Source organism: Elephas maximus, chromosome 2, assembly GCF_024166365.1.
Source record: "Elephas maximus indicus isolate mEleMax1 chromosome 2, mEleMax1 primary haplotype, whole genome shotgun sequence".
Classification (NCBI taxonomy): Eukaryota; Metazoa; Chordata; class Mammalia; order Proboscidea; family Elephantidae; genus Elephas; species Elephas maximus.
In genome coordinates, this window is record NC_064820.1 from 167,620,016 (window position 1) to 167,646,744 (window position 26,729).

At 40.2% G+C, this 26,729-nt stretch overlaps 1 protein-coding gene across 1 annotated transcript; it reads right to left on the minus strand.

The window, feature by feature from the left end:
• Nucleotides 1-2,472: 2,472 nt before the first annotated feature.
• On the minus strand, nucleotides 2,473-3,027 carry LOC126061840 (60S ribosomal protein L17-like). The gene has a single exon (XM_049858663.1). The coding sequence runs from the start codon at nucleotides 3,025-3,027 to the stop codon at nucleotides 2,473-2,475; it is 555 nt and encodes a 184-aa protein (XP_049714620.1).
• Between the last annotated feature and the right edge of the window lie 23,702 nt (nucleotides 3,028-26,729).

Below are 26,729 nucleotides of genomic sequence, written 5' to 3' on the forward strand. Positions count from 1 at the left end.
AGGACAACCACACAATACTGGGAATCATGGCCTAACCAAGTCAACATATATTTGTGCGGGACACAGTTCAATCCATGACAAAGGCAATTGAGATAAGGTCTTGAGATCTCACTAAATAAACCAAAAAAACTGAACCTGTTGGCGTCCAGTCTATTCCGACTCATAGTGACCTTACTTAATAGGGAACAAGAAAAAGAGTGAGAGATTTTTATCTTGGAGAAGAGACATGCCAGGGTAATCAATGTCTTTAAATAGCTGAAGGACCAACATGGGGAAGGAGAGATGTTGGTTCTGTGGGACTCTGAGGACCAGAGTGGGTTGGGAGAGTCAAAGTCATTGTCTTTCAGAGAAAGTCACAGGGGGGCATACTCAGTTCAATTTAAGAAGATTTCTTCTATAGCAGAGGAAGAAGGAGACCAGGTATCAGAGAAGGAAATGGACTGCAGGTTTAATTGCCTCCAGAAACTACTACCTCCTACTACCATGAGACCAGAAGAAATGGATTGTGCCTGGCTACTGTTATGGAACGTTTTCATCAATGACCCAACAGATGGATCCTGGTTAGAAGGAGGAAAACTGTGGAACAGCACTTCAAATTCATATGTAAAGCAGACTTACTGAATCCATTGAGACTAGGGGAACGCCCAAATCTATTGCCTAGAAGTTACCTTTAATCCTTGATCCAAAAAACTATCCCATGAAAAGCCATCATTAAACTCAACAGTTTAGCTCAATTAATAAAGTTTGCCTTGAGCATTGCTCTTTTATAAAGAATTATCTATATGAGTTTAAACCGACAACAGTTTATCTAAAGCACAGATGAGAACTTTAAGAGCCTAAATTAATGGTGATGAAGCAATATGGGTAGTTATATTGAGAATGGTGACACAATGAGAAGTATATAACCAATGTCATTGAACTGTTCACATAGAAATTGTGAATGGATGTATGTTTGGTTGTGTAGATTGCATCCAAAACTAAATTTATAGACATAAAAAAGGTATTTTCTAGCAAAGAGCCTTTTACCTTGGAACTGGGGTACCTTGTGGGGTAGTGAGTACCCAGGCAACAGAGATATTCAAATAGAGGTCAGACAAAGTGAGGCAGTATGATGTAGAGTTTGTGAGCACAAGATTTGGCATCACATCTGGGTTCAAATCCTGGCCTTCCTATCCACTAGCTGTGTAGGCAAGAAAGTAAACCTCTCTAGACATAGTCATTACTAATAAAATAGAGATAGCGCTTACATCACAGGATTTGTGGTGAGGATTACAGGAGATAATATATGTAAAACCCCTAACAGTCGCTGTTCCACTATTTTGATGATAAAAAAAAAAAAAACCCACTGCTGTAGAGTCGATTTATACCAAGGATTTTGGGTTCACCGGGCCTTCTTTCCCACACTACAGTTCCAGGATTCTGTGATTAAATAGGCCAGTGCTTTCCTCCTTGGTGGTTCTCCTTTGGTCTCCACTTTGAATCAATTGCTGTTCCATTACATTTTGTTAATAATATAATTCTAGAGAAAGCTGGCCTGACGTGATTGTTTTTTAGCGTTTCTTTGTCATTAATTTCGATCTTCTTCCCCAGCTGATGAATGTTTTTGCTTGGGGTAAGTTCGTTAGTTCTCCCCTCCCCCATTCATTTCAACAACACAATTTAAACAACATTATTCTGGTATTTAGAGAGAAAATGGAGTTTTATAATAGGAAACACTCAGTTTGAGAGCTAATCTTTTTTTTCTTCTTAAACAACTTTTTTTTTTTAACCCTAATTTAATGACAAATTAGCATCATTTGGGAGAAGGTTTAAAAAGAGAGGGCTTAATAGATGAGGGCTATGGAATTTTAGAGCCCAAAGGACTCTCATCTAGCCCCCTTGTTTTATAGATGAGGAACTTGGGCCTCAGGGAGGTTGAGCTACTGCTTCCAGGTCACCAGGGAGTAAATGGCTGAGCTGCTGGTGCATGAATCTCTCCTTCCTATACCAACTGCTCTTTGTCTGCTGTGGCAGCCGACTTAAATCCCCTTCCTCCATTGTCTAGCCTGAGCCTGGCAAGCTTTTGAACTTCACTGAAGCTCAGTTTTGTGATCTGTAAAATGTCCACGATGGTAAGCATTCCTATGAGTAGGATAATGTAAGTAAAGTAGCTGCAAAAGGTCTGGCACCTAGTAGGCATAGGAGGAATATTTGTTTAATGAAGGAATAATAATTTAAGATTGTTATGATTAATAGTTATTATTTATCTGAGTGCTTCCCCTGTGCCAGGCCTGTGCTAAGCCCATCCCTTCCTGAGTCCCCAAACAACCGTTTGAGGTGGGTACCACAATATGTCTCCACTGAATCTCAGGAGGTCCATGGAACAGGTAGGGGAAGGATTGAAGTAGGGATTTTGGCTGAGAAAAGAGCTAGGTTGAATGAGTTCTATTTTTTTTTTTTCTACTTTAATTTGTATTTTATTTTAAGCTGAATTTACTCCTGAGCCATAAGTTTTTGTTTCTTCAGCTTCTTCTGGGATATGTTTTTCTTCTGTACAACCTCCTCTTCTGATTTAGGAACAATCTGTTCCTTTTCGGTAAGGATTATCTCAATGTGGAAAGGGGAGCTCATATATGGGTTAATTCGACCATGAGCTCTGTAAGCTCTGCGGCGCATCTTGGGGGCTTTGTTCACCTGGATGTGCTCAATGGCCAGAGAATCTACATCTAAACCCTTAAGTTCAGCATTACTCTCTGCATTTTTAAGCACGTGGAGCAAAAATTCAGCACTCTTTTTGGGCCACCGACCCTGTGTCCAACCCCACTGCTTGGCCTGGGCACACCTACCAACTCCACCATTAGAGCATCGGAACGGCACACATTGCTTCTGCAAAGTGACATCTTTCAGATACTTGGTGGCTTTTCGGATATGCATACCTTTGATGGCCTGGGCAGTTTCTTGAGTGTTCTTAAAATGGACTCGAAGATTTGGACCTCTTGATTTGCATGATTTTGTGGGGTTTTCTGGGTCAAGTGAGTAGTGAACCATTTTGCGAGATCACCTCACGCCGCTTGCTGGAAGAGGAAGCTGAAAGAGTTCTATCTTTATGAACAAAAGAGATAATCTTAAAAAGAGGTGATACTTCTGAGAGCTTGGAGAGATTCTGAAACTTTGCTTTTTTCCCTACTCCTATCTTGGTTTTTACTCCTCAAACCTTACCCGTTTCCTATATGGATTAACAGTGAAATCTGTAAAAGGAAAAATTTTTAGGGGTCTGTTTTAGAAGTAGCTCCTGGGAGATGACTCTTATTCCCTGGTGGGGAGGCACCTCACAATATAGGGTGGGGCTTGGCAGCTGTGAGAAGTAAAGGGAAGCAGGGTGAGTCACTGTGGATCTATGAGGACTGGGCTCATCATACCTTGCACCAGTGGTTCTCCACTAGGGGTGATTTTGCCCCCCAGGAAACATTTTGCCATGTCTCAACTTTGATTGTTGTAGTTGTTGTTGGTGGTGGTTGGGGGGGGATGGTACTGGCATGTAGTGGGCAGAGACCAGGGATGTAGATAAACATCTTACAATGCACAGGATAGTCCCTCACAACAAAGAATTATCTGGAACAAAATGTCAATAGTGCTGAGATTGAGATACGCTGATTTTCACCCATCCTATGACTTGATCTTCACAACAAAACTTGAAGTAGGAGGAAGGGAGCTAATATTTAATAAAGTGAATGGGATCTCTTTTGTGCCAGGCATTATACTGAGCTAGGGTTGGGAAAATAGATTTTAACCTGTATGTCAGCTTGGTCAATTGGCAGGGGTTTCTTGGATTACTCTATTGTAAACCATTCTGAGACTTAGCAGGAAAGAACGTTGCAATCAATTGGCTCTCAGCTCTGCCACTTTTTAGCTGTGTGACATTGGAGGATTCTTTAACCTTTCTGTGCCTCAGTTTTCATATTTGTAAAATGCTGATAATAATTGTATATACCTCATTGGGTTGCCATGAGGATTAAATTAATTAATATCTCTAAAAAGCTTAGAGCAGTGCCCAGCACACAGTTATCATCATCATCATCATCATCATCATCTTCATTATTAGGGACATAACAGTCCTAACGTGTATTTATCCTCCTTCTTTTATTCAAGTTGTATATAATATCTTATTTAGTAGGCAAAAAAAGACATGTATAATTGGCCCCATTTTTAGGATGAGGAAATCATGTTTTCAGTTGGTTAAAGAGGACAGAGAAATAATCCAGAGTGTTAAACTAGTGGGAAAGCTTTTACAGAGAATGTCATCCTAATTCATGAAGTGTTTTCTCAACCAGCTTTATCCCTTGCCTGGTTCTGAAATGTGTGTACAGATCCTTAGGGGTTGGTCTTTACTGCACATTTGTATTGTTCAGGCATGTCTCGAGCTGTGTTCTTGTTGTTGGGCTATAAAGGGCACTTTGGAATGTACTGATATGACCTGCCCATGAGGCTTTCAGAAAAAGAGAGACATGGAATCATTGAGAGGAGAGGTTCACATATAGGCAGCCCACATATGACATATATATTTATCTCTTAGAATTTTTCAAGTTCGAATTTGTCATCAACATTTAAAATTCAAGACAAAGCACAGCACATAAAAATGGAAAGTTTCAGCTTCCTTGAAAATGAGAATATCTGGTAACATTGGGCACACATCACTGCATGGCAACAGTTGGCTGGCTGGAGTAGCCACCATCTACCCTTCAGATGCCAAACTTGCTAGTTTGCCACACTCCCCACCACGTCTCATTGTATTCTCAATGCTGAGACTGAGTGGCAGCTGCCATCTGTTCACTCACACTTGTCTTGCTTCCCTTGTTCCCATCCTCTGCCTGCTCTGCAGGCAGTTGAGTATGCAGATGCTTGCACAGAGCTGATTATGGCAATCTATTCCATTTAAAGCACTTTCACATCTATTGGTCTTTCATTACCCATGAGTAAATCAGGGCAGGGATTATTGTGCCCATTTTCCAGATAGGGAAATAGAGGTCAAAAGTTAAGTAACTTGTTCAGGATCGAATGCCAACTTCAGTTCTGAGGTGGGAGTAGTTTTATGTATCCTAGTGCTTTGAATTTTATTTCTAACAGACTGTGAGAACATGGAAACGTTTAATTTTACTCCAGGGACCTCTGGTCTCACAGCTGTAAAAAAGGGAAGTCTGGTTTAGACTAGTAGTTTTCAGACTTAATGGATTTCTAAAATTTCTAAAAAAACTGAGTGACCTAAAAACATAAGATTGTCAGCTTTTCATTTTGCCATGTAAGAATATTAAAAAAACAACCAACCAATTACGTTTGAGCCGATTCCAACTCACGGTGACACATGCGTGTCAGAGCAGAACTGTGCTCTATAGGGTTTTCAGTGGCTGATTTTTCGGAAGTAGATCTACAGGACATATTTCTGAGGTGCCAGGAGGTTCCAATTTTGCTACCAATTTACTGTACAATCTTGGACAAATAGCCTCCTCTCTCTGTGCCTAAGTTTCCTTCTCTGTGAGGCAAGGGTGTAGAATTGGATGGCCTTTAGCTTTCCTCCTAGTTCTAACATGGTATGATTCAGCCTAATTCAATTTATAAAATCAGACTATAAGTGGGGAAGGCCCTTAAAGGTCATCTAGTTGAAGCACCCTCTGTCGCCTGCTCTATTCAATTAAATGCAAATGAAAAGTACTCCGCCACAAGCTCCAAGGAACGCGGGATTGTCCCTTCCATCCATCAGAGCAGCGCTGATCATGCTTCGTTCTAAGTGAGGCAGTGCAGAGAGTTGTGGCAGAACCAGGCTTCGGTTTTGGAGGTTAAAAGACAGCCCATTGTTTCTGTGGAGTGCAACTTTTCTCTTTAACTGGGCTGCCAGGCTCTCGCCATGGGGGGCGGGGGGAGCGGTCTTTTTATTATGGTTTAAATCTATCTTTTCTTTTTATTTTCAGCTAGGGGCATATCACTACAATTTCACTGGGTTTATTTCCCTGCTGAATTTTTTCTCTGGCACCTCTGGGAGTAGGGGACGAAGAGAGGACTCATTGGCTCGTGAGATTTAGAATCTCAAGGTTGGAAGAGCACATAGAAATGATGCAGTTTGGACCCCCATCTGAAGCTTTAGTCTGTCTAGGTACATTCCTATCAAATATTTATCTAGCCTTTGCTTGAATACCTGCCGTGATGGGGCCCTCACCACCTAGGGAAGCACTCTTTATACTTTGGCACAACACTGTATGATGGTCTTTATGTTGAGCCGAAATCTCCTTTCTGTGCTTTTTACCCATTGTTTCTGGCCTTATCCTCTGCAGACACTTAAAAGAAATATTTCCTCCTCAAGTTTCAGGTCTGCCCTGTATTTCTTTTTTTACCTCTGGGCTAAGCTTTCCCCCCTCCCTCAGCTGTTTCTCTATGACATAATTTCTAGGGCTCTGCTTAGCCATTTTAAAAGGAACCCCAGTGGTGCAGTGGTTAAAGCGGTCGGCTGCTAACTGAAAGGTCAGTGGTTCGAAACCACCAGCAGCTCCGCAGGAGAAAGAATTGGCAGTCTGCTTCTGTAGAGATTTACAGCCTCTGGAACCCTATGGGGTCACTATGAGCAGGAATCAAGTCTGTGCCACGGGGCTTATGACCCAGGTTATTCTCCTTGGGACCCACTCTAGTTTACTCAATCAGTTACATGTTCATCAAACATTTGTTAAGTGCCTGCCATGTACCAGGCATTGGGCTGGGTGCTGGTGATGAAGTGGTGAATAAGACATGGTCTCTGGACTCTGGAGTTTGGTAGGAGAAACATATATTGAGCAAATAAATCTAAAGGCATATTGGTGGGTTTGAACTTCAGCTCAACCACTTACCAGTAGGTGACATTGAGCAAGTTGCTTGACCTTTCTGATCTATAGTTTTTCCATCTGTTGAATGGAGGGAAATAATAATAGATACTTCATTAGAGTTGTTATCAGGAGTTAATAAATGAAAAGTACTTAGAACCAAGCTTGACACGTTGTGAACACTGATAAAATGTTAGCTGTTGCTGCTACCACTACTACAGTGGAGCAGAAGATGCTTAGGTGCATAGACCTTGCAGTGGTGCCAAATTGAAAGCTTCGCTAAGGAAGTAGTATATGAGCTGAGACTTGCGGGTTGAGTAGGAGCTGGCCATGTAAAGTGGGAGAGGGAGCAGTCCAAGCAGTAAGAACAGCGTGTGCAAAGGTCCTGAGAAGGGAAAGGTGCTTGGCATGTGATAGGAGCTGAAAGGAAGCCAGTGTGGATAGAACTTAGGGTGGGGAAGATAGAGGGCTAGAGTGGTGAATAGGGCTGATGGTGTAGGATTTCGGAGGTCATTTGAAGGACCCGTGCCTTCTAAGAGCAATGGGCAGCTACTAAAGGACTTTAAGGGAAAGGCATGATAAATACGTGCCCTTTAAGATCACTCTGGCTGCCCCATGGATTCTAAATACATGGAATTTTTGGGGAACATTATCTCCTTTAATTACAACCGTCTACTTTTATTAACACAAACTTGGATCACACATGCTCTTTGGTGGTTTTTCAAAATCAGTGGCTCATTCCATAAGGCCTTGCTTCACTTATTGGTCTCCAAACTCCCTAAAGAATTACATGATAAAAGCTTAAAGTATTATCCTGCACAGAAGGTGGAAATCCTTTAGGCTGGAAATCTTTAGATTACAAGAGCACAAACTCCAATACTGTGGTTTCAGACATTGTGACAGGTGGTGGGGGTGATAGCTTTGGTCAGGGGGATCTTCAAAATAGCCCTGAAAACCTGAGACAGTCCTAGCTCTCTGTTCTCTAGGCCTGTGTTTACGTGCCGTGTTGGGACACCCATGGCGTATAGCGAGACATTTGAATCAAGACTTCGGTGGAGAGGTAATTAGTTTATGAGGCACCATACCTAAAAAAACCCCAAACCCGCTGCTGTTGAGTCAATTCCGACTCCTAGCAATGCTATAGGACAGAGTAGAACTGCCCCATAGGGTTTCCAAGGAAAGTCTGGTGGATTTGAACTGCTGACCTTTTGGTTAGCAGCAGTAGCTCTTAACCACTACACCAGCAGGGTTTCCATGAGGCCCCAAGCCCTTACCCATTTACAAGAAGCTGAAACCCTCCTCTGAGTATCTTTTCCTTTCTTTCATTAGTGGCACTAAAATAACAGGATGAGAGTTGGGTGGATTGTAAGTGACCTGCTGACATCAAAGTGACAGATCAAGTAATTTATTTTCTTCTAAATCCGGATTATGCTGCTGTAACTCCCAGGAAACATTTTTGGTGCCCATCAGGCTTGTTTCAGTTGTGAGCATTTGTTGAGGTGTACGCATGCACACACGTACACATTGCTAAGAGAAACACACATGCACAAGTCTGTACACACAAACAAATGGGATAATAATAATGCGTTCAGACCCCCAAACTCACAAGGCCCAAGTTTACCTACAGACCTGCCTGGATACTTATAATACACGCCATGGACTCACTTTCCCTGTGTAGGCCTGCCTTCAAGTCCTGGAGAAGTCATTTGACCATTCCCTGCTTTCCCTCTGAGATTTTGGTTGGTTTAAATGGCTAACGTGCCAGGCTACTAACAGATAGGTTTGAGTTCACCCAGAGACACCTTGGAAGAAAGGCCTGGCAATCTATTTCCCATAAAATCAGCTATTGAAAACCCTATGGAGCACACTTCTACTCTGACATACAAGGGGTTCCTGTGAGTTGGGGTAGCCTTGACAGCCGTGGGTTGTTGATGCATTTTCTAGGGCGCTGCTTAACTGTCTGGTAAGTGGCTGTCGTTAGGTGCTGTCGAGCTGGATCCAGTTCATAGTGACCCTATGGGACAGAGTAGAACTGCCCCTTAGGGTTTCCAAGGAACAGCTGGTGGATTTGAACTACCAACCTTTTGGTTAGCAGCTGAGCTCTTAACCACTATGACACCAGGGCTCGGATAGGTGGCTAGGACTCTCAAAGTGAGATCTGTGGACCAGCAGCAGTGGCATCACCTGGCATCACCTCTCAGGCCCTACCCTGACCTACAGAGTCAGAACCTTCCTTTAAACAAGATCCCCAGGTGATTTGTTTGCACCTTAAAGTTGGAGAAGCCCTGGGCTAAAGTATCTGCCTTCCTGGGCAAACACAGCAGTGGCTCCAACCAGAGCAGCTCTACTTTTATCTGTTTTATGCTAATGGCTTCCACAGAGGATTTTACTGGAAGAAAGGGCTCCCCTGCCAGGACAAGTGTGGAAGCTGCTGCACCACTCTGTGCTAGCTCTCACGCTTTGAGGAATCAGGTCTCCTCTCAGCACCTCCTGTGTGGTCTGCCTTTTTCCATCTGGGACCTTTTCACATATTTCTCTCTCTTACTAGAACTTTCTTTCCCACTTCCCTTTGCCTGGCTAAGCCCTACACATGTTTCAGAGTGCTCACAACTACCCCTATTGTAGGCTTCTAATTCACCCTGAACATCTCTTTCCTAGTACTGAACATTCTTGGAATTCTGTTACCAATACCTACTTTCTCCAACAGATTGTAAACTCCATGAGGTGAAGAATCATGTCTGCCTGATTCCCTGGCACTTAACAGGCATACAAAAAATAATGTATGGAAAGAATGAATGATGTACAAAGAAGTTTCTTGAGAAGGAGTATGAGTAAAGGTCATTCATTCATGCAGAAAACATTTCTTGAGCATCTGCTATATGTCAGGCAGTGTCTTATGTCTGGTAGATACACATAGACCAGCCCTGGGCCCTGGTTTCACTTACTTACAGTCTAGAAGGTGGAGATGGACATGTAAACCCCTAGGCATGGGTGGGAGCAACTATCCATTACCGTGACACACAAAGAAGGAGGGAAGGCTGTACTTGGTCCCTGAGGTGATTTGCTAAAACCTCAGCCGGGGCTTTGGGCTCCTCTGTTTCTCTGTGAGGAATTGGCTGTTCCAAGGACTTTTTCAGAAGGAACTGTTGGCCCAGAGGACATTCTGAATCTTGATTTTGAATTTTTCCTCTTAATTTCCATTGGTGAATTTCTCTGGCACAGATACTGAATTTTAGAATAAATCTCTATGTTTTAACTTCTCACGACAATGTTCCTCTGTCTCACCTTGTTGGGGGATGTGGTCTCTTATTCTTCATCTCTTCCTGGAGGTCAGATGAAGAATAAATCAAAATAGAAAGGCAAACCCATGGCCTGAATAAGAACAACCTTGGGTAGGTAAGGCAGTTTCTTCTCTCCTTCCCTCTTTCTATCCTTCTAGAGTCCCTGGGTGGTATAAATGATTAACATACTTGGCTGCTAACCAAAAGATAGTAGGTTCAAGTTCAGCCAGAGGTGCCTTGGAAGAAAGGCCTGGTGATCAGGAGAATCAGCCATTGAAAACCTCACGGAGCACCGTTGTACTCTGACACACATGGGATCCCCATGAGTTGGAGTCGAGTCAATGGCAACTTTTTTTTTTTTTCCTCTTCTATCCTTATCTGCTTCCTTTCCTTTCTGCCTGCTTTTCTCCCTCCCTTCTTTCTCTCCCTCCCTCCTCCTTCTTAGGTTATAGGGATTCAGCATAGTGTGTCCCCTCACATTACTTATCATCTAATGGAGCAAATGGACAGTTAAATAAGCAATTGCAGCAAAACGTAACATATTCTTTGATGGGAAAGGCAGTCTGCCCTGGGAGCATATAGCAGGGGCATCTGCTGTAGTCTAGAGTCAGGAAAGGCTTCCTGTTGGAAGTGACATTGAAGTTGAGACCTAGGAGATTGTCAAGAATTGGGGCAGCAGAGAGATGAAAGAAGGCAGCCAGAAAGGTAAGAGTCTTCTAGGCAGGACATAGCACAAATGAAGGCCCAGAAGCAAGAAGGAACACAGCAGGTTTGGGAGCTGAGAGAAGAGCAGTAAATGGCCAGAACCTAGAGAGCTTGGAGAGATGGGGCTTGGGGTGGGAGAGAGAGGCAGTGTCTCATGGTGCCAGGTTCATAAGCCACTTCAAGTTGCTTGGATTTAATCCTAGGGAAATGGGGACCTAATAAAGGGTTTTAATCTTAGGCCTGACTGATCAGATTTGAGTCTTGGTAAGATTGTGAGTGTGGAGAATATATTCATGGGCTGGGTTTGAAGGCAGGGGAACTAGTTAGGGGGCTATTGCAGTTGTCCAAGTGGAAGATGATGGCTTTCTGGACTGGTAGAAAAGTAGAATGTGTAGTTGTGAAGACCAAGCTGAGCAGTGCTAAGAGCAACCTTGACCCTGACTCTACTCACTGAGTCCTTATCTTGTGCCCTGCCTATCCAAAAAAAAAAAAAAAATTTTTTTTTTTATCCTAAGAGCTTCATAATTCTGATTTCATTTAATCCTTGCACAGTCCTGCAAAGAATATTTTATCTCCACCTGTCAAAAGGCGTCAAGAATTCAAGCTTTGTGTTTGTTGGTGGGGGCTGGGGGTGTGTTTGGTGACTCCCACAATAAGATGCTGTTTAGGAAAGGGCTTTGAAAAGCTATACTTATCAGAATGATTATAACTGGAAAGTGAATTAATGATTTACTGTGACTCTGGGGCACCCTGGAGGAGGTCCTGACATGGGCAAATTGCCTTCTGCCCAAAATACTTTGCCCTGCTACCCTGCAGATATTTAAAGTTTCATCACTGAGTCTGTGGTTGAAACACAAGTCCAAATTAAACTCTGCTTTTAAGGGGTAATGAGTTCATTCATGGCATTGGTACTGATTTCCAGCTCTGGCCTAAATTTCTTTGGCCAGTAATATGAATTTTCATGAGTTTTCTCCCATTCATCTATCTTCCTCACAAAACCTATAAGAGGTAAGTGGAGAGGTTTGGGGTTATTATTACTATTTAACAGTTGAAGAGGCAGAAGAAGGCTCTGGAGAGGAAGTGACTTGCCTGAGGTAGATGGCAGAGCTATGTCTGGAGCCTGGGACCTTCCTCCTTCCGGAGCCTCCTCTTCCCTGATGCTAGACTTGAGTCCAAGTACTGAGTTAGTTGGCCCAACATGAGGCTGGAGGTGGTGTGAACAGAGGGCAGAGGAAAGAACCAGGGAAAGGAGGGTACAGGCTTCTACCTGGTAGAAGCCCATCTGTCTGAACCTTTCTGGTAATTCCTTCAGTTGCAATCTCTTTAGGTGATGAATTCTCCCTTTCCCAGCCCAAGGTCTTTCCTGTGGGATGACTCATCTTATTTGCTTTCTGCTCTGCCAATGGGATAGAAAAGTCAAGACGTGTTTGCTCTAGGCTTTTATTTTATTTATTTTGTAGATGAGTGAAGAATGGAAACAGTAGAGGGGCAAATGTCAGGCCAGGAGAGGGTGAAGCAGGGAACATCGCTGAAACAGTATTACCAGACACTTTTCAAGAGGCTTATTAATTTTGTTGTTGTTAGGTGCCGATGAAGTCAGCTCTGACTCATAGCAGCGCTATATACAACAAAACGAAACAGTGCCCAGTCTTGTGCCATCCTCACAATCGTTGCTATGTTTGAGCCCATGGTTGCAGCCACTGTGTCAATCCGTCTCACTGAGGGTCTTCCTCTTTTTTGCTTACTATCTACTTTACCAAGCATGATGTCCTTCTCCAGGGACTGGCCTCTCCTGATAACATGTCCAAAGTACTTGAGGTGAAGTCTCGCCATCATCACTTCCACGGAGCACTCTGACTGTACTTCTTCCAAGACAGGCTTTTTTGTTCTTCAGGCAGTCCATGGTATATTGAATATTCTTCACCAGTACCACAATTCAAAGGCATCAATTCTTTGGTCTTCCTTATTCATTGTCTAGCTTTTGCATGACTGTGAGGGGATTGAAAATATCAGGAGCACCTTAGTCCTCAAAGTGACATCTTTGTTTTTCCACATTTTAAAGAGGGCATTTGCAGCAGATTTGCCCACAACAGTTTGTTGTTTTATTTCCTGACTGCTGCCTCCGTGGGCGTTGATTGTGGATCCAAGCAAAATGAAATCCTTAAACAAGACCAATGATAAGGACACTAAGAATCTTTTGTGTCAGGAAAGTTCATTATGGCTCACAAAATGCTTCCATCTCCATTATCTCACTTAACTCCTTTCTAGTACTTTCTGATAAGTTTGTTGAGGGCGACAGAATGAAATAATAATGCCAAGTGTGTAGTAGCAGTTCCAGTTGCCATGGAGTTAGTTTTGACTCCTGGTGACCCCAGGTGTGCTGGAGTAGAACTGTGCTTGGTGCGGATTTCAGTGGCTGATTTTTCAAAAGTAGATTGCCAAGTCTTTCTTCCAGGGTGCCTTTGGATGATTGGACCTCTAACCTCTTGGTTAGCAGCTGACTGCATTAGTCATTTATACTATTCAGGGACTCTAAAATAATATAGTATAAAATGCCCAGCTATTGTCAGCTCTTCTTGCCCTCCTCTTCCTTCTTCATTCCTCTGTTGCACCAGTTCCAATTTTTAGTGATAACATTCAAAATTGCTTCTGTTTGTCCTTCATGTACTATATGCCAAGCACTGTACTGAACTCTCATTTAATTTTCATAACAATCCTCTAAGGAAAGAAATAGGATTCCTCTTTTATAGATGAGAACAGGAGGTCCAGAGAAGTAAACTCGCTAGTTAATACAACTAGTATATGGAAGAGCTGGATTTTGAATCCAGACTTTCTCTAAACTCCTCCAAAAAACCAAACCTACTGCCATTGAGTTGATTCTGACTCATAGCAACTCTACAACTGCCCTATAGTGTTTCTTAGGCTGTAATCTTTATGGAAGCTGACTGCCACATCTTTCTCCCTTGGAGGAGCTGGTGGGTTCAAACCACTAACCTTTTGATTAGCAGCCAAGCACTTTAACCACTGCACCATCAAGGCTCCAAACTCCTCAGCCTCCCCTAAATGTTGTCTCCTTTTCCACCCTCAAAGCTGACTAGGTTCCTGCTACTGGTAGCATTTCGCCTAAAATGATGGTTCTCACTCTTGTCTATACATTAGTGTTACTGGGGAGCTTCAAAAACACAGTTGCCTGGATCTCACCCTCAGGCACTCTGGTTTAATTGGTCTGGAGAGGGGGGTGTCTAAGATTTGGGATTTTTCAAAGCACCGAAGATGATTCCAATGTGCAGCTGGGTTGAGAATCACAGCTCTAAAGTGTCAATAGCAACATTTGAGGCCCTCGGTTTTCACGGGTTGCACGATTTTGTGCTTCATCAAGGGATCTTAGTATCAAATGGCTACAGGCAGAAGGCAGGTAATGTAAAAGTTTAGTAGTTAAAAAAAAAAAAAGTGTGGGTATGATAATTAAGGGTGGTGGCTTTGACCTTAGTATTGGGAGGATTCTAGGGAGTGGTGGGGGCTGTAGTGAACTCCAGAGCCCTTGTTCATCTTAGGAGGAGCTACTCTAGTCAAATTAGTTATTGTCATCTGGGTCCAGGGAGGCCAGGTCTTATTTTTTGCAAGAGAAGCTAGAAGAGGGTATTTATTATGGGGAAGCTCCCAATTTTTAAGTGTTGACAATCACTTATAAAATATTAAAACACCATCTGAATTAAAGATGTTTAGGATTCAGGTGTACTTTGTGGCCCATGTTTTCTGCCTTAATCTTTTTTCCCCTCTCTACAAACTACTCAGGAAACCCTGGTGGCGTAGTGGTTAAGTGCTATGGCTGCTAACCAAAAGGTCAGCAGTTCAAATCCACCAGGCACTCTTAGGAAACTCTGGGGCAGTTCTACTCTGTCCTATAGGTCACTATGAGTCAGAATCAACTCGACGGCAGTGGGTTTAGTTTTTGGTTTTGTCTACAAACTACTCAGACTGATAATCCCTAGGGGTTATTTGTGTGGTTTACCACAAACTATCTTGTGTTGTTAAATTACATAAAATAACTTATACTTTTTAAAATGATAAATGTAATACCTATATTCATTCTGGAAAATGCAAAACACACACAGAAAGAAGTAAACAAAAATTATACTTTTACTACCCAAAGATAAACATGTTGTATATATTTTCAGTCTTCATTTCTCTCTCAAATATTGATCTTTATTGGGTGGAGCATACTAAAAACACAGATTCTAGGGTTTTACCGTTGGACTGATTGGTTAGATCTGGGGTGAGACCTGGGAATATGAATGTATAACACGCCTGAGATGATTCTGATGTACAATGAAGATTGAGATGCTTTTCAAAAACAACAAAGAACAAAAACTTAAGCTGTGATGAAACTTTCACTATGACATTTATTATTCTACATAATTAATGCTTGTGTAGTATTTCATCACTTGCATGTATCACAGTTGTCTTTTACTGTTGGACATTTACAGTGTAAACAATGTTTTCATATAACAAATAATACTGAAAAGAACATCTATCTAAATGAATTGTTTTATGTACTCATTTCATTAAGATAAATTCCTACAAGTAGAATCACTGGGTCAAAGAATAAGTACATTTTTAGCTTTGGGTGTATATGGCCAAATTACCTTCCAGAAAGGGTTAAAATAAAATTAGTTTACATGTTTGCCTTCTATAGTGAGCATTGGTTTCTCTATATCTCTGTGAAAACTGGAAATTATCATTTAAAAGGTCAATTTTGGTAGGAAGAAATACATTTATTTTCATTTAAATTTACTTGTTACATGCTAGGAAGACTGAACTTTTTTCATGTTTTTGGCTATTTATATTTCTATCGATGATTGTCTATTTCTTAGTTTTTAAGTTAGTTCTTATTTATATCAAGGGTATTATCTTTTTATGTCATATATGTTGCAAGCATTTTTTTCAATGTTTTGATTTGCCTTTTAATGTTTTAAAGATGTTTTTCATACTAAAGTGCTATTTCAGTGTAATCAAATCTATAGATTATTTTTTTTCCTTTATAGATTCTGCATTTACTTATATGGATTGGAGTTTATCCAATCTCAAGTTAAAAAAGTATTCACAGACATTTTCTTCTGTTCTTTTAAGAATTACATTTTAGTAAACTATCTCTTAAAGCACAACAAAAAAAGAGAATTATTTTAAGTTTAATTTTTAACCCATTGCAAATTAGTTTTGGTATATGATGCAAGACGGAGATCAAACTTTTATTTCAGTTTTTTCTTGGCTATTGCAATAGTCAAGTTTTTTTTATGATTGCTTTAGATATTTTCTCAGAATTTCTAGAGTTTTTTTTTTTTTTTTTTTAATTTAGTGGTCTCTCGTATTAATTTGGAAACCCTGGTAACATAGCGGTTAAGAGCTACAGCTGCTAACCAGAAGGTTGGCAGTTCAAATTCACCAGGCGCTCCTTGGAAACCATATGGGGCAGTTCTACTCTGTCCTGTAGGGCCGCTACGAGTCAGAATCGACTCAACAGCAACAGGTTTGGTTTTTGTATTAATTTATCAAATCGGTTTACCAATCAATTAAATTAATTAATTTTTGCTTTTAGATTTATTACTTTTGCTTGCTTTAGTTTTTCTTTCCCCTAACATCTTGTCTTCAGTGCTTAATCCATTTGTTTCCATTTGTTGAGTAATAAAAGCATGTGAAGTGATAAATCTTAATATTTGTACAGCTTTGGCTGCATCCCATATATTTTGATATGTAATAGTCTCAAATTTTATTGTTCTTGAGTAATATAATGATTTTGATTCCCATTTTGACCCAACAGATATTTAGGAGAGTGTTAATAATTTCTAAGAACTTGTTATTTAAAAAAATTATAACTCTAACTAGTAACTTATAATCTTATTGCCTTATGCTTTAAAATGTGATCTATACTTTTATTTTTGCAATTTATCGAGTTTGTTGTTGCCTAATAAATGATCGATTTTTATGACTCTTTCTCGAGCACTAGAAGGAAGGTATATTCCCTGATTGTAGAGGATCCAGTTTAAGTCAACTCAGTTGATATTATTCATATCCTTCATGTCTTAATTTTTGTTAACTTTTTCAGTCGAAGAATTAGCTATTTAATTTTCTACTGCTCTTTTTCTCCTCAATATCTGTATAATGTATTTATTTCAAAGCAATTGTTGGCGAGTAAAAAGTAATATTTTTCATTATGCGTTATATCCTTTTTATCATGATTGTTATATATTTAAAGAAAATTTTTTTTATTATGCATTAGGTGAAAGTTTACAGAGCAAATTAATTTCCCATGCAATAGTTTCCACATAAAGTGCTCCATGACATTGGTTTCATTCTCCACAATGTATCAGCAGTCTCCCCATTTCTGTCCTAGTTCCCATTTCCTTTCATCCTGATTTTCTACCTTTTCATCTTTGCTTTTGGGTGAATGTTGCTCTTTTGATTTCGTATAATTATTGTTCTAAGGGGCACTTTCCTCTTGGTTGCCACTGTTTATTTTATGGGTCTGTCTATGGTTTGGCTGAAAGGTGGACTCCGGGTATGACTTCAGTTCCAGGTCAGCAGGGCCATAGTCTTGGGGGTGCCTCAGACCAGTAAGTCTGGCCTTTTTTGTCAATTTGACTTTTCTCCTACTATGTCTGGGGCCGTTTTTTGTGATCCCAGTCAAAACGGTAGGTAGTGGTAGCTGGGCACCATCTAGTTCTTCCAGTCTTGGGGTTGCGTAGACTGTGGTTTATGTGGTCCATTATTCCTTTGGACTAACTGCTCCTTGGGTCTTTAGTTTTCTTCACTCTTCCTTTCTCGATGTTAAGAGACAAATAGTTGTACCTTAGTTGGCTGCTCACAAGCTTTTAGGACCGAGGAGCTATTCACCAAAGTAGGATGCAGTACTTTGTCCTTATGAACTACGTTGTGCCAGTTGACGTAGATGTCCCCCAAGTCTACAGTCTTTCACCTTTGAGCCTAGGAACTTTGTCCCATAAGGTGTATGGTTATGTCTAAGAAGTTTCCCTGAATGTGGCCCTTGTGTGCTGTATTGTCTATGTTAACACATAAGTAGCACCTACAGTTATATATGTAGGAATATCTACCACCAAACCTGTATCTGCATGTAGGTCCGTTTCCTTATACCCCACCACACCTCTCGGCGTGTCTATCTACCTATGCGTCCATTAGTAAATTAGTGTTTGTTAATACTATTGTTGAAGGATTGTCTATGCTATAGTAATTACCGTTGTTGCCCTTTGTTGTTGCATTCCTCTTAGTGTCCTCCCATGTCTTGGTTTGCTTTGCTGACTTCCCCCATATTGTGTATTACTTTCCCTTCACCAGTATTAACATGTGTCTTCTATCTATTTGATAATTTTCCCTCTCTTCCCCTTCCAACCCTGGTAGCCATCAAAGAATGTAGTTTTTTTTTCTTTCTGTGTGTAAGCTTTTTATTGTATCTTTATAATAGTAGCCTCATACAATATTTGTGATTAAATTATTTCACTTAGCATAATGTTCTCCAGGTTCATCCATGTGAGATGTTTCACAGATTTGTTATTATTCTTTATCACTACATAGAATTCCATTGTGTATGTATGTACCTCAGTTTGTTAACCTATTCCTCTGTTGATGGGAATTTAGATTGTTTCCATCTTTTTGCTATTGTGAATAATGCTGTAGTGAACATGGTTGTGCATATGTCTATTCATGTCATGGCACTTACTTCTTTATAGTATATACCTAGGAGTGGGATCGCTGGTTCATATAGTATTTCTAGCTTTTTAAGGAATTGCCATACCATTTTCCATAGTAGTTGTACTGTTTTACATTCCCAGCAGCAGTGTATAAGAGTTCCAGTATGACCACAACCTATCCAACATTTGTTATTTTCTGTTTTTTTAATTAGTGCCAGTAATATTATTGTTGAAGTGTATAATTTTTAGGAAGTCTCATTTATGTAGTTCATCTTCTGCTGTTTGTGAATTTTTAGTTATGTTTCATAATCTATTTATGACATATACAAGGGATCCTAATATTGTCCCTAGCTTTTCTTCTATGACCATTTAGGTCTTTGATCCATTTTGAGTTAGTTTTTGTGTATGGTATGAGATACGGGTCCTGTTTCGTTTTTTTACAGATGGACATTCAGTTTTGTCAGCACCATTTGTTAAAAAGATTGTCTTTTCCCCATTTAAAGGACTGGCCTTTTGTCAAATATAAGCTGCTCATAGGTAGATGGATGTACATTTGTGTTTTCAATTCTATTCCATTGTCTACATGTCTGTCATTGTACCAGCACAACGTTTTGACTACCATGGTTGTATAGTAGGATCTGAGATCAGATAGTATGAGGTCCCCTACTTTGTTCTTATTCTTCAATAATGCATTACTTATCTGGGGCATCTTTCCTTTCCATATAAAGTTGGTGATTTGTTTTTCCATCTTATTAAAGAATGCTGTTGGAATTTGGATTGGTATTGCATTATATCTGTAGATCACTTTGGGTAGCCTCGACATTTTCACAGTGTTGAGTCTTCCCATCCGTGAGCATGGTATGTTTTTCCATTTATGTGGGTCTCTTATAGTTTTTTTTTTTTTTTTCTTATAGTAGTGTTTTGTAGTTTTCTTAGTATAGGTCTTTTATGTCCCTGGTTAGATTTATTCCTACATATTTTATCTTTTGGGCGGTTATTGTAAATGGTATTGTTTTCCAGATTTCTTTTTGGAAATTCTCTTTGTTGGTGTATAAGAATCCAACTGATTTTTGTAAGTTGATCTTGTATTCTGCCACTTTTCTGAACCCTTCTATTAGTTCCAGTAGCTTTTTTGTGGAATCTTTGGGGGTTTTCTATGTATCATCTGTGAATAGGAATAGTTTTACTTTTTCCTTACCAATTTGCATGAGCTTTATTTCTTTTTCTTACCTTGTTGGTCTAGCTAGGACTTCCAGTACAATGTTGAATAAAAGTGATGAAAAAGGGCACCCTTGTGGGGTTCTTATACTCAAGAAGAATGCTTTCAGTCTCTCTCTGTTGTGATTGTTGGCTGTTGGTTTTGTACTGGTGCCCTTTATTATACTGAGGAATTTTGCTTCTATTTCTATTTTGCCGAGAATTTTGATCAGGAATGGGTGTTGGACTTTATCAAATGCCTTTTCAGCATTGATTGAAATGATGTGATTCTTTTGTTTTATTTATGTGGTGGATTACATTGATTGATTTTCTAATGTTAAATCATCCTTTCATACCTGGTATGAATCCCACTTGGTTGTGATGTATTATTTTTTGATACAGTGTTGAATTGGCTAGAATTATTTATTTATTTATTTTAGGGTGTTAAGTGTTTAAAATTGGATCAACCATGATCCTTGGTTCGTGACATACTCTCAGCACTGCTCCCCTAGTTATTTAGTTTTTTTTTTGTTGTTATCACTTGATTCATAGGCCTGTCTATTCTTTGACTGAAAGGCGGACTTTAGGAGTGGCTTCACTTCAGAGTTACAGGGTATCTGGGGGCCATAGCCTTGGGGGTTCCCCCAGTCAGACCAGTGAGTCTAGTCTTTTTTCATGAATTTGAATTTTTGTTCTACATTTTTCTCCCACTCTATCTGGAACTCTCTATCGTGATCCCTGTTAGAGTGGGTGTTGGTGGTACCTGGGCACCATATAGTTCATCTGAGCTCAGGCTGATAGAAGCTATGGTTCATGTGGTCCATTAGTCCTTTGGACTAATATTTTCCTTTTACCTTTGGTTTTCTTTATTCTTCTTTGCTCCAAACATGATGGGACCAATAGATGATTCTTAGATGGCTGCTTGCAAGCTTTTAAGACCCCAAATGCTACTTACCAAAGTAGGATATAGAACATTTTCTTTATGCCAGTTGACTTAGATAGCCCCTGAGACCATGATCCCCAGGCCTTATCCCCAGTAAATTGGTCCCTCAAGGTGTCTGGATGTGTTCAGGAAATTTCTACAACTTTGCCTTGGTCAAGTTGTGTTGACTTTTCTGTATTGTGTGTTGTTTTTCCCTTCACCAAAGTTAAAACTTGTCTACTGTCTACTTAGTGATTTCTCCTCCCCAACCCTTCCTTCCTCATTAACCGTCAAATATTTTTTTTCTTCTGTGTTAAACTTTCCTTGGGCTTTTATAATAGTGGTCTGTCATGGATTGAATTGTGTCCCCCTAGAATATTTGTCAACTTGGGTGGGCCATGATTCCCAGTATTGTGTGACTGTCCACCATTTTGTCATCTGATGTGATTTTCCTGTGTGTTGTAAATCCTACTGCTATGATGGTAATGAGGCAGGGTTAGAGGCAATTATGTTAATGAGGCAGGGCTTGATCTAAAAAATTAGGTTGTATCTTAAGTCAATCTCTTTTGAGATATAAAAGAGAGAAGTGAGCAGAGAGACAGGGGGACTTCATACCACCAAGAAAAAAGCACCAAGAGCATAGCGCATCCTTTGAATTTGAGGTCCCTGCGTTGAGAAGCTCCTCGACAAGGGGAATATTGATGACAAGGACCTTCCCCCAGAGCTGACAGAGAGATAAAGCCTTCCCTGTGGAGCTGGTGCCCTGAATTCAGATTTCTAGCCTCTTAGATTGTGGCTTTCTTAAAGCCATTCACTTGTGGTATTTCTGTTGTAGTAGCACTAGATAACTAAGGCATGGTCTCATGCAATATTTGTCCTTTTGTGTGTGACTATTTCATTCAGCATTATGCCCTCCAGATTCATACATGTTGTGAGATGTTTTGAGGATTCATCATTGTTCTTTATCATTGCATAGTATTCTATTGTGTGTATGCACCATAATTTGTTTATCCATTCATTTGCTGAATAGCACTTAGGTTGTTTCCATCTTTTTGCTATTGTGAATACTGCTGCAATGAACGTGGGTGTGCATATATCTGTTTGTGTGATGGCTCTTACTTTGCTAGGATATATTCCTAGGAGTGGGTTTGTTTGATTGTATGGTATTTCTATAGCTAGCTTTTCCAGGAGACACCATATCGTTTTCCATAGTAGTTGGACCATTTTCCATTTCTACCAGCAGTGCATAAGAGTTCCAATCTCCCTGCAAACTTTCCAAATTTGTTATTTTGCTATCCTCTCCGCCATATTGTATGTTTTTTTCCTTTCACCAAAGTAGACACTTGTCTACTGTCTAGTTAGTGATTTTCCCCCTTTATCTCTCCCCACCCTTGTAACCATCAAAGAATGTTTTTTCTGTGTGTAAACCTTTTCTTGGGTTCTGATAATAGTGGTCTCATATAATATTTGTCCTTTTATAATTGACTTATTTCACTCAGCATAATGTCCTTCAGATTCATCCCATGTTGTGAGATATTTCATGAATTCATGATTGTTCTTTATTATTGCATAGTATTCCATTGTGTGTATGTACCATAATTTGATTATCCATTCATCTGTTGATAGACACTTAAGTTGTGTTCATCTTTTTGCTATTGTGAATACTGCTGCAATGAACATAGGTATGCATATGTTATTTCACGTGATGTCTCTTATTTCTCTAGGATATATTCCTAGGAGTTGGATTTCTAGATTATATGGTATTTCTATTCTTAGCTTTTCCAGGAGGTGCCATATCATTTTCTATAGTGGTTGTACCATTTTATGTTTCCACCAGCAGTACATCAGAGTTCCAATCTCCCTGGAACCTCTCCAACATTTGTTATACTTCTGTTTTTTTTTTTTTGGTTAGTGCCAGTGTTATCATGGTGAGATGGTATCTCATCGTAGTTTTGACTTGCATTTCTCTAATGGCTAATGTTGTTGTTGTTAGGTGCCATCAAGTCAGTTCTGACTCATACTGATCCTATGTACAAAAGAACGTAACACAGCCCAGTCTTGCACCGTCCTCACAATCCTTGCTATATTTGAGCCTACTGTTCCAACTACTGTGTCAATCCATCTCTGTGAGGGTCTTCCACTTTTTAGCTAACCCTCTACTTTATCAGGCATGATGTTCTCCTCCAGGGACTGGTTCCTCCTGATAACATGTCCAAAGTATGTGAGACGAAATCTCGCTGTCCTTGTGTCTAAGGAGCATTCTGGCTGCACTTCTTCTAAGACAGATTTGTTCATTCTTCTGGAAGTCCATGGTATATTCAATATTCTTGGCAAACTCCATAATTGAAAGGTGTCAGTTTTTCTTCGGTCCTCCTTATTCATTGTCCTGTTTTACATGCATATGAGGTGATTAGAAATACCATGGCTTGGGTCAGGCTTATTTGCCAAATACAGTAAGTAATTTGATTTCTTGACTGCTGTTTCTGTGGTCATTGAGGATCTGAGTAAAATGAAATTCTTGACAAATTAAACATTTTCTCCATTTATCATGATCTTATTTATTGGCCCAGTTGTAGGATTTTGTTTTCTTTATATTGAAGTGCAATCCATAGTGAAGGCTGTAGTCTTTGATATTCATCAGTAAGTGCTTCAAGTCTTCTTCGCTTTCAGCAAGCAAGGTTGTGCCACCTGCATAATGCAGGTTGTTAGTGAGTCTTTCTCCATTCCTGATGCTGAGTTGTTCTTCATATAGTCCAGCTTCTTGGATTATTTGCTCAGCATAGAGATTGAATAAGTATGGTGAAAGGATATAACCCTGACACATACCTTTCCTGACTTTAAACCATGCAGTATCCCCTGGTTCTGTTTGAACGATTGCTTCTTGGTGTATGTACAGGTTCCACATGAGCACAATGAACTGCTCTGGAATTCCTATTCTTTGCAATTTTATCCATAACTTGTTATGGTCCACACAGTTGAATGCCTTTTCATCATCAGTAAAACACAGGTAAACATTTTTGTGGTATTCTCTAGTTTCAGTCAAGATCCATCTGACATCAGCAGTGGCACCCCTCATTCCACATCCTCGTCTGAATCCAGCTTAAACTTCTGGCAGTTCCCTGGTGATGTACTACTGCAATTGCTTTTGAATGATCTTCAGCAAAAGTTTACTTGTGTGTCCCAGAAATCCCACTCCTCGGAATATACCCTAGAGAAATAAGAGCCTTCACACGAACAGATATATGCACTCCCTTGTTTATTGCAGCTCTGTTTACAATAGCAAAAAGCTGGAAGCAACCAAGGTGTCCATCAACGGATGAATGGTTAAATAAATTATGGTATATTCACACAATGGAATAGTACGCATCGATAAAGAACAGTGACGCATCTGTGAAACATTTCATAACATGGAGGAACCTGGAAGGCGTTATGCTCAGTGAAATTAGTCAGAGGCAAAAGGACAAATATTGTATAAGACCACTATTATAAGATCTTGAGAAATAGTATAAACTGAGAAGAACACATACTTTTGTGGTTACGAGGGGGGAGGGAGAGAGGGTGGGAGAGGGTTATTTACTGATTAGTTAGTAGATAAGAACTACTTTAGGTGAAGGGAAGGACAATACTCAACACACGGAAGGTCAGCTCAACTGGACTGGACCAAAAGCAAAGAAGTTTCTGGGATAAACTGAATGCTTTGAAGGTCAGTGGAGCAAGGGCGGGGGTTTGGGGACCATGGCTTAAGGGGATTTCTAAGTCAATTGGCAAAATAATTTTATTATGAAAACATTCTGCATCCCACTTTGAAATGTGGCATCTGGGGTCTTAAATGCTAACAAGCGGCCATCTAAGATGCATCAATTGGTCTCAACCCACCTGGATCAAAGGAGAATGAAGAACACCAAGGCCACACGATAACTATGAGCCCAAGAGACAGAAAGGGCCACATGAACCAGAGACTTACATCGTCCTGAGGCCAGAAGAACTAGATGGTGCCCGGCCACAGCCGATGACTGCCCTGACAGGGAGCACAACAGAGAACCCCTGAGGGAGCAGGAGATCAGTGGGATGCAGACCCCAAATTCTCATAAAAAGACAAGGCTTAATGGTTTGACTGAGACTAGAGGAATCCCGGTGGTCATGGTCCCCAAACCTTCTGTTGGCCCAGGACAGGAACCATTCCCAAAGACAACTCATCAGACATGGAAGGGACTGGACAATGGGTTGGAGAGAGATGCTGATAAAGAGTGAGCTACTTGTATCAGGTGGACACTTGAGACTGTGTTGGCATCTCCTGTCTGGAGGGGAGATAGGAGGGTAGAGAGGGTTAGAAACTGGCAAAATTGTCACGAAAGGAGAGACTGGAAGGGCTGACTCATTAGGGGGAGAGTAAGTGAGAGTATGGAGTAAGGTGTATATAAGCTTATATGTGACAGACTGACTTGATTTGTAAACGTTCACTTAAAAAAGCTCAGTAAAAATCATTAAAAAAAAAGTTTACTTGTGTGTGATATTAATGATATTGTTTGATAATTTCCACATTTGGTTGGATCACCTTTCTTTAAAACGGCCACAAATATGGATCTTCTCCAGTCAGTTGGCCAGGAAGCTATCTTCCAAATTTCTTGATGTGGATGAGTTACTGCCTCCAGAGCTGCATCAGTTCGTTGAAACATCTCAATTGATATTCTGTCAATTCCTGGAGCATTGCTTTTCACCATTCCCTTCAGCACAGTTTGGACTTCTTCCTTCAGTACCGTCATATGCTACCTCCTGAAATGGTTGAATGTCAACCAGTGTTTGGGAGAATAATGACTCTTTGTATTCCTCCCATCTTCTCTTGATGCTTCCTGCGTCGTTCAATATTTTCCCTGTAGAACGCTTCAATGTTGCAACTTGAGGCTTTAATTTTTTCTTCAGTTCTTTCAGCTTGAGGAATGCTGAGTGTGTTCTCTTTTTGTTTTCTAACTTCAGGTCTTTGCACTTTTCATTCTAATACTTTACTTTGTCTTCTTGAGTCGCCTTTTGAAACCTTCTGTTCAGCTCTTTTACTTCATCATTTTTTCATTTAGCTTTAGCTCCTGGATATTCAAGAACAAGTTTCAGAGTCTCTTCTGACAACCATTTTGGTCTTTTCTTTCTTTCCTGTCTTTTTAATGACGTCTTGCTTTCTTCAGTATGACGTCTTTGATGTCGTTCCACAACTCGTCTGGTCTTGGGTCATTACTGTTGAGTGCATCAAATCTATTCTTGACATGGTCTCTAAATCCAGGTGGAATATAATTGAGGTCACATTTTGACTCCGTGGACTTGTTCTAATTTTCTTCGTCTTCAGCTTGAACTTGCATGTGAGCAATTGGTGGTCTGTTCCACAGTCAGCCCCTAGCTTTGTTCTGACTGATGATATTGAGCTTCTCTGCCATTTCTTTCCATAGATGTAGTCGGTTTGATTGCTGTGTTTTCCATTCCACAGGTTATGCTGTTGAAAAAAGGTATTTGCAATGAAGAAGTTGATGATCTTGCAAAATTCTGTCATTCAATCTCCACATCATTTTTATCACCAAGGCCGTACTTTCCAACTACCAGTCCTTTTTCTTTATTTCCAACTTTCACATTCTAATCACCAATAATTATCAATGCATTTTGATTGTCTGATCAATTTCAGACTGCAGAATTTAGTAAAAATCTTTAATTGCCTCATCTTTGGCCTTAGTGGTTGGTATGTTAATTTGAGTAATACCCATATTAACTGGTCTTCCTTGTAGGTGTATGGAAATTATCCTGTCTCTGACAGTACTGTACTTCAGGATAGATCTTGAAATGTTCTTTTTGATGATGAATGCTATGCCATTCCTCTTCAATGTATCATATTTGGCATAGTAGACTATATTATTGCCGGATTCAAAATGGCCAAAACCTATCCATTTCAGGTCATTAACGCTTGGGATATCAATCTTTGTATAGTCCATTTTATTTTTGATGACTTCATACATTCCATGTTCTGATTATTATATGGATGAGTGCAGCTGTTTCTTCTCATTTTGAGACATGCCGTATCAGCAAATGAAGGTCTTGAAAGCTTGACTCCATCCATGTCATT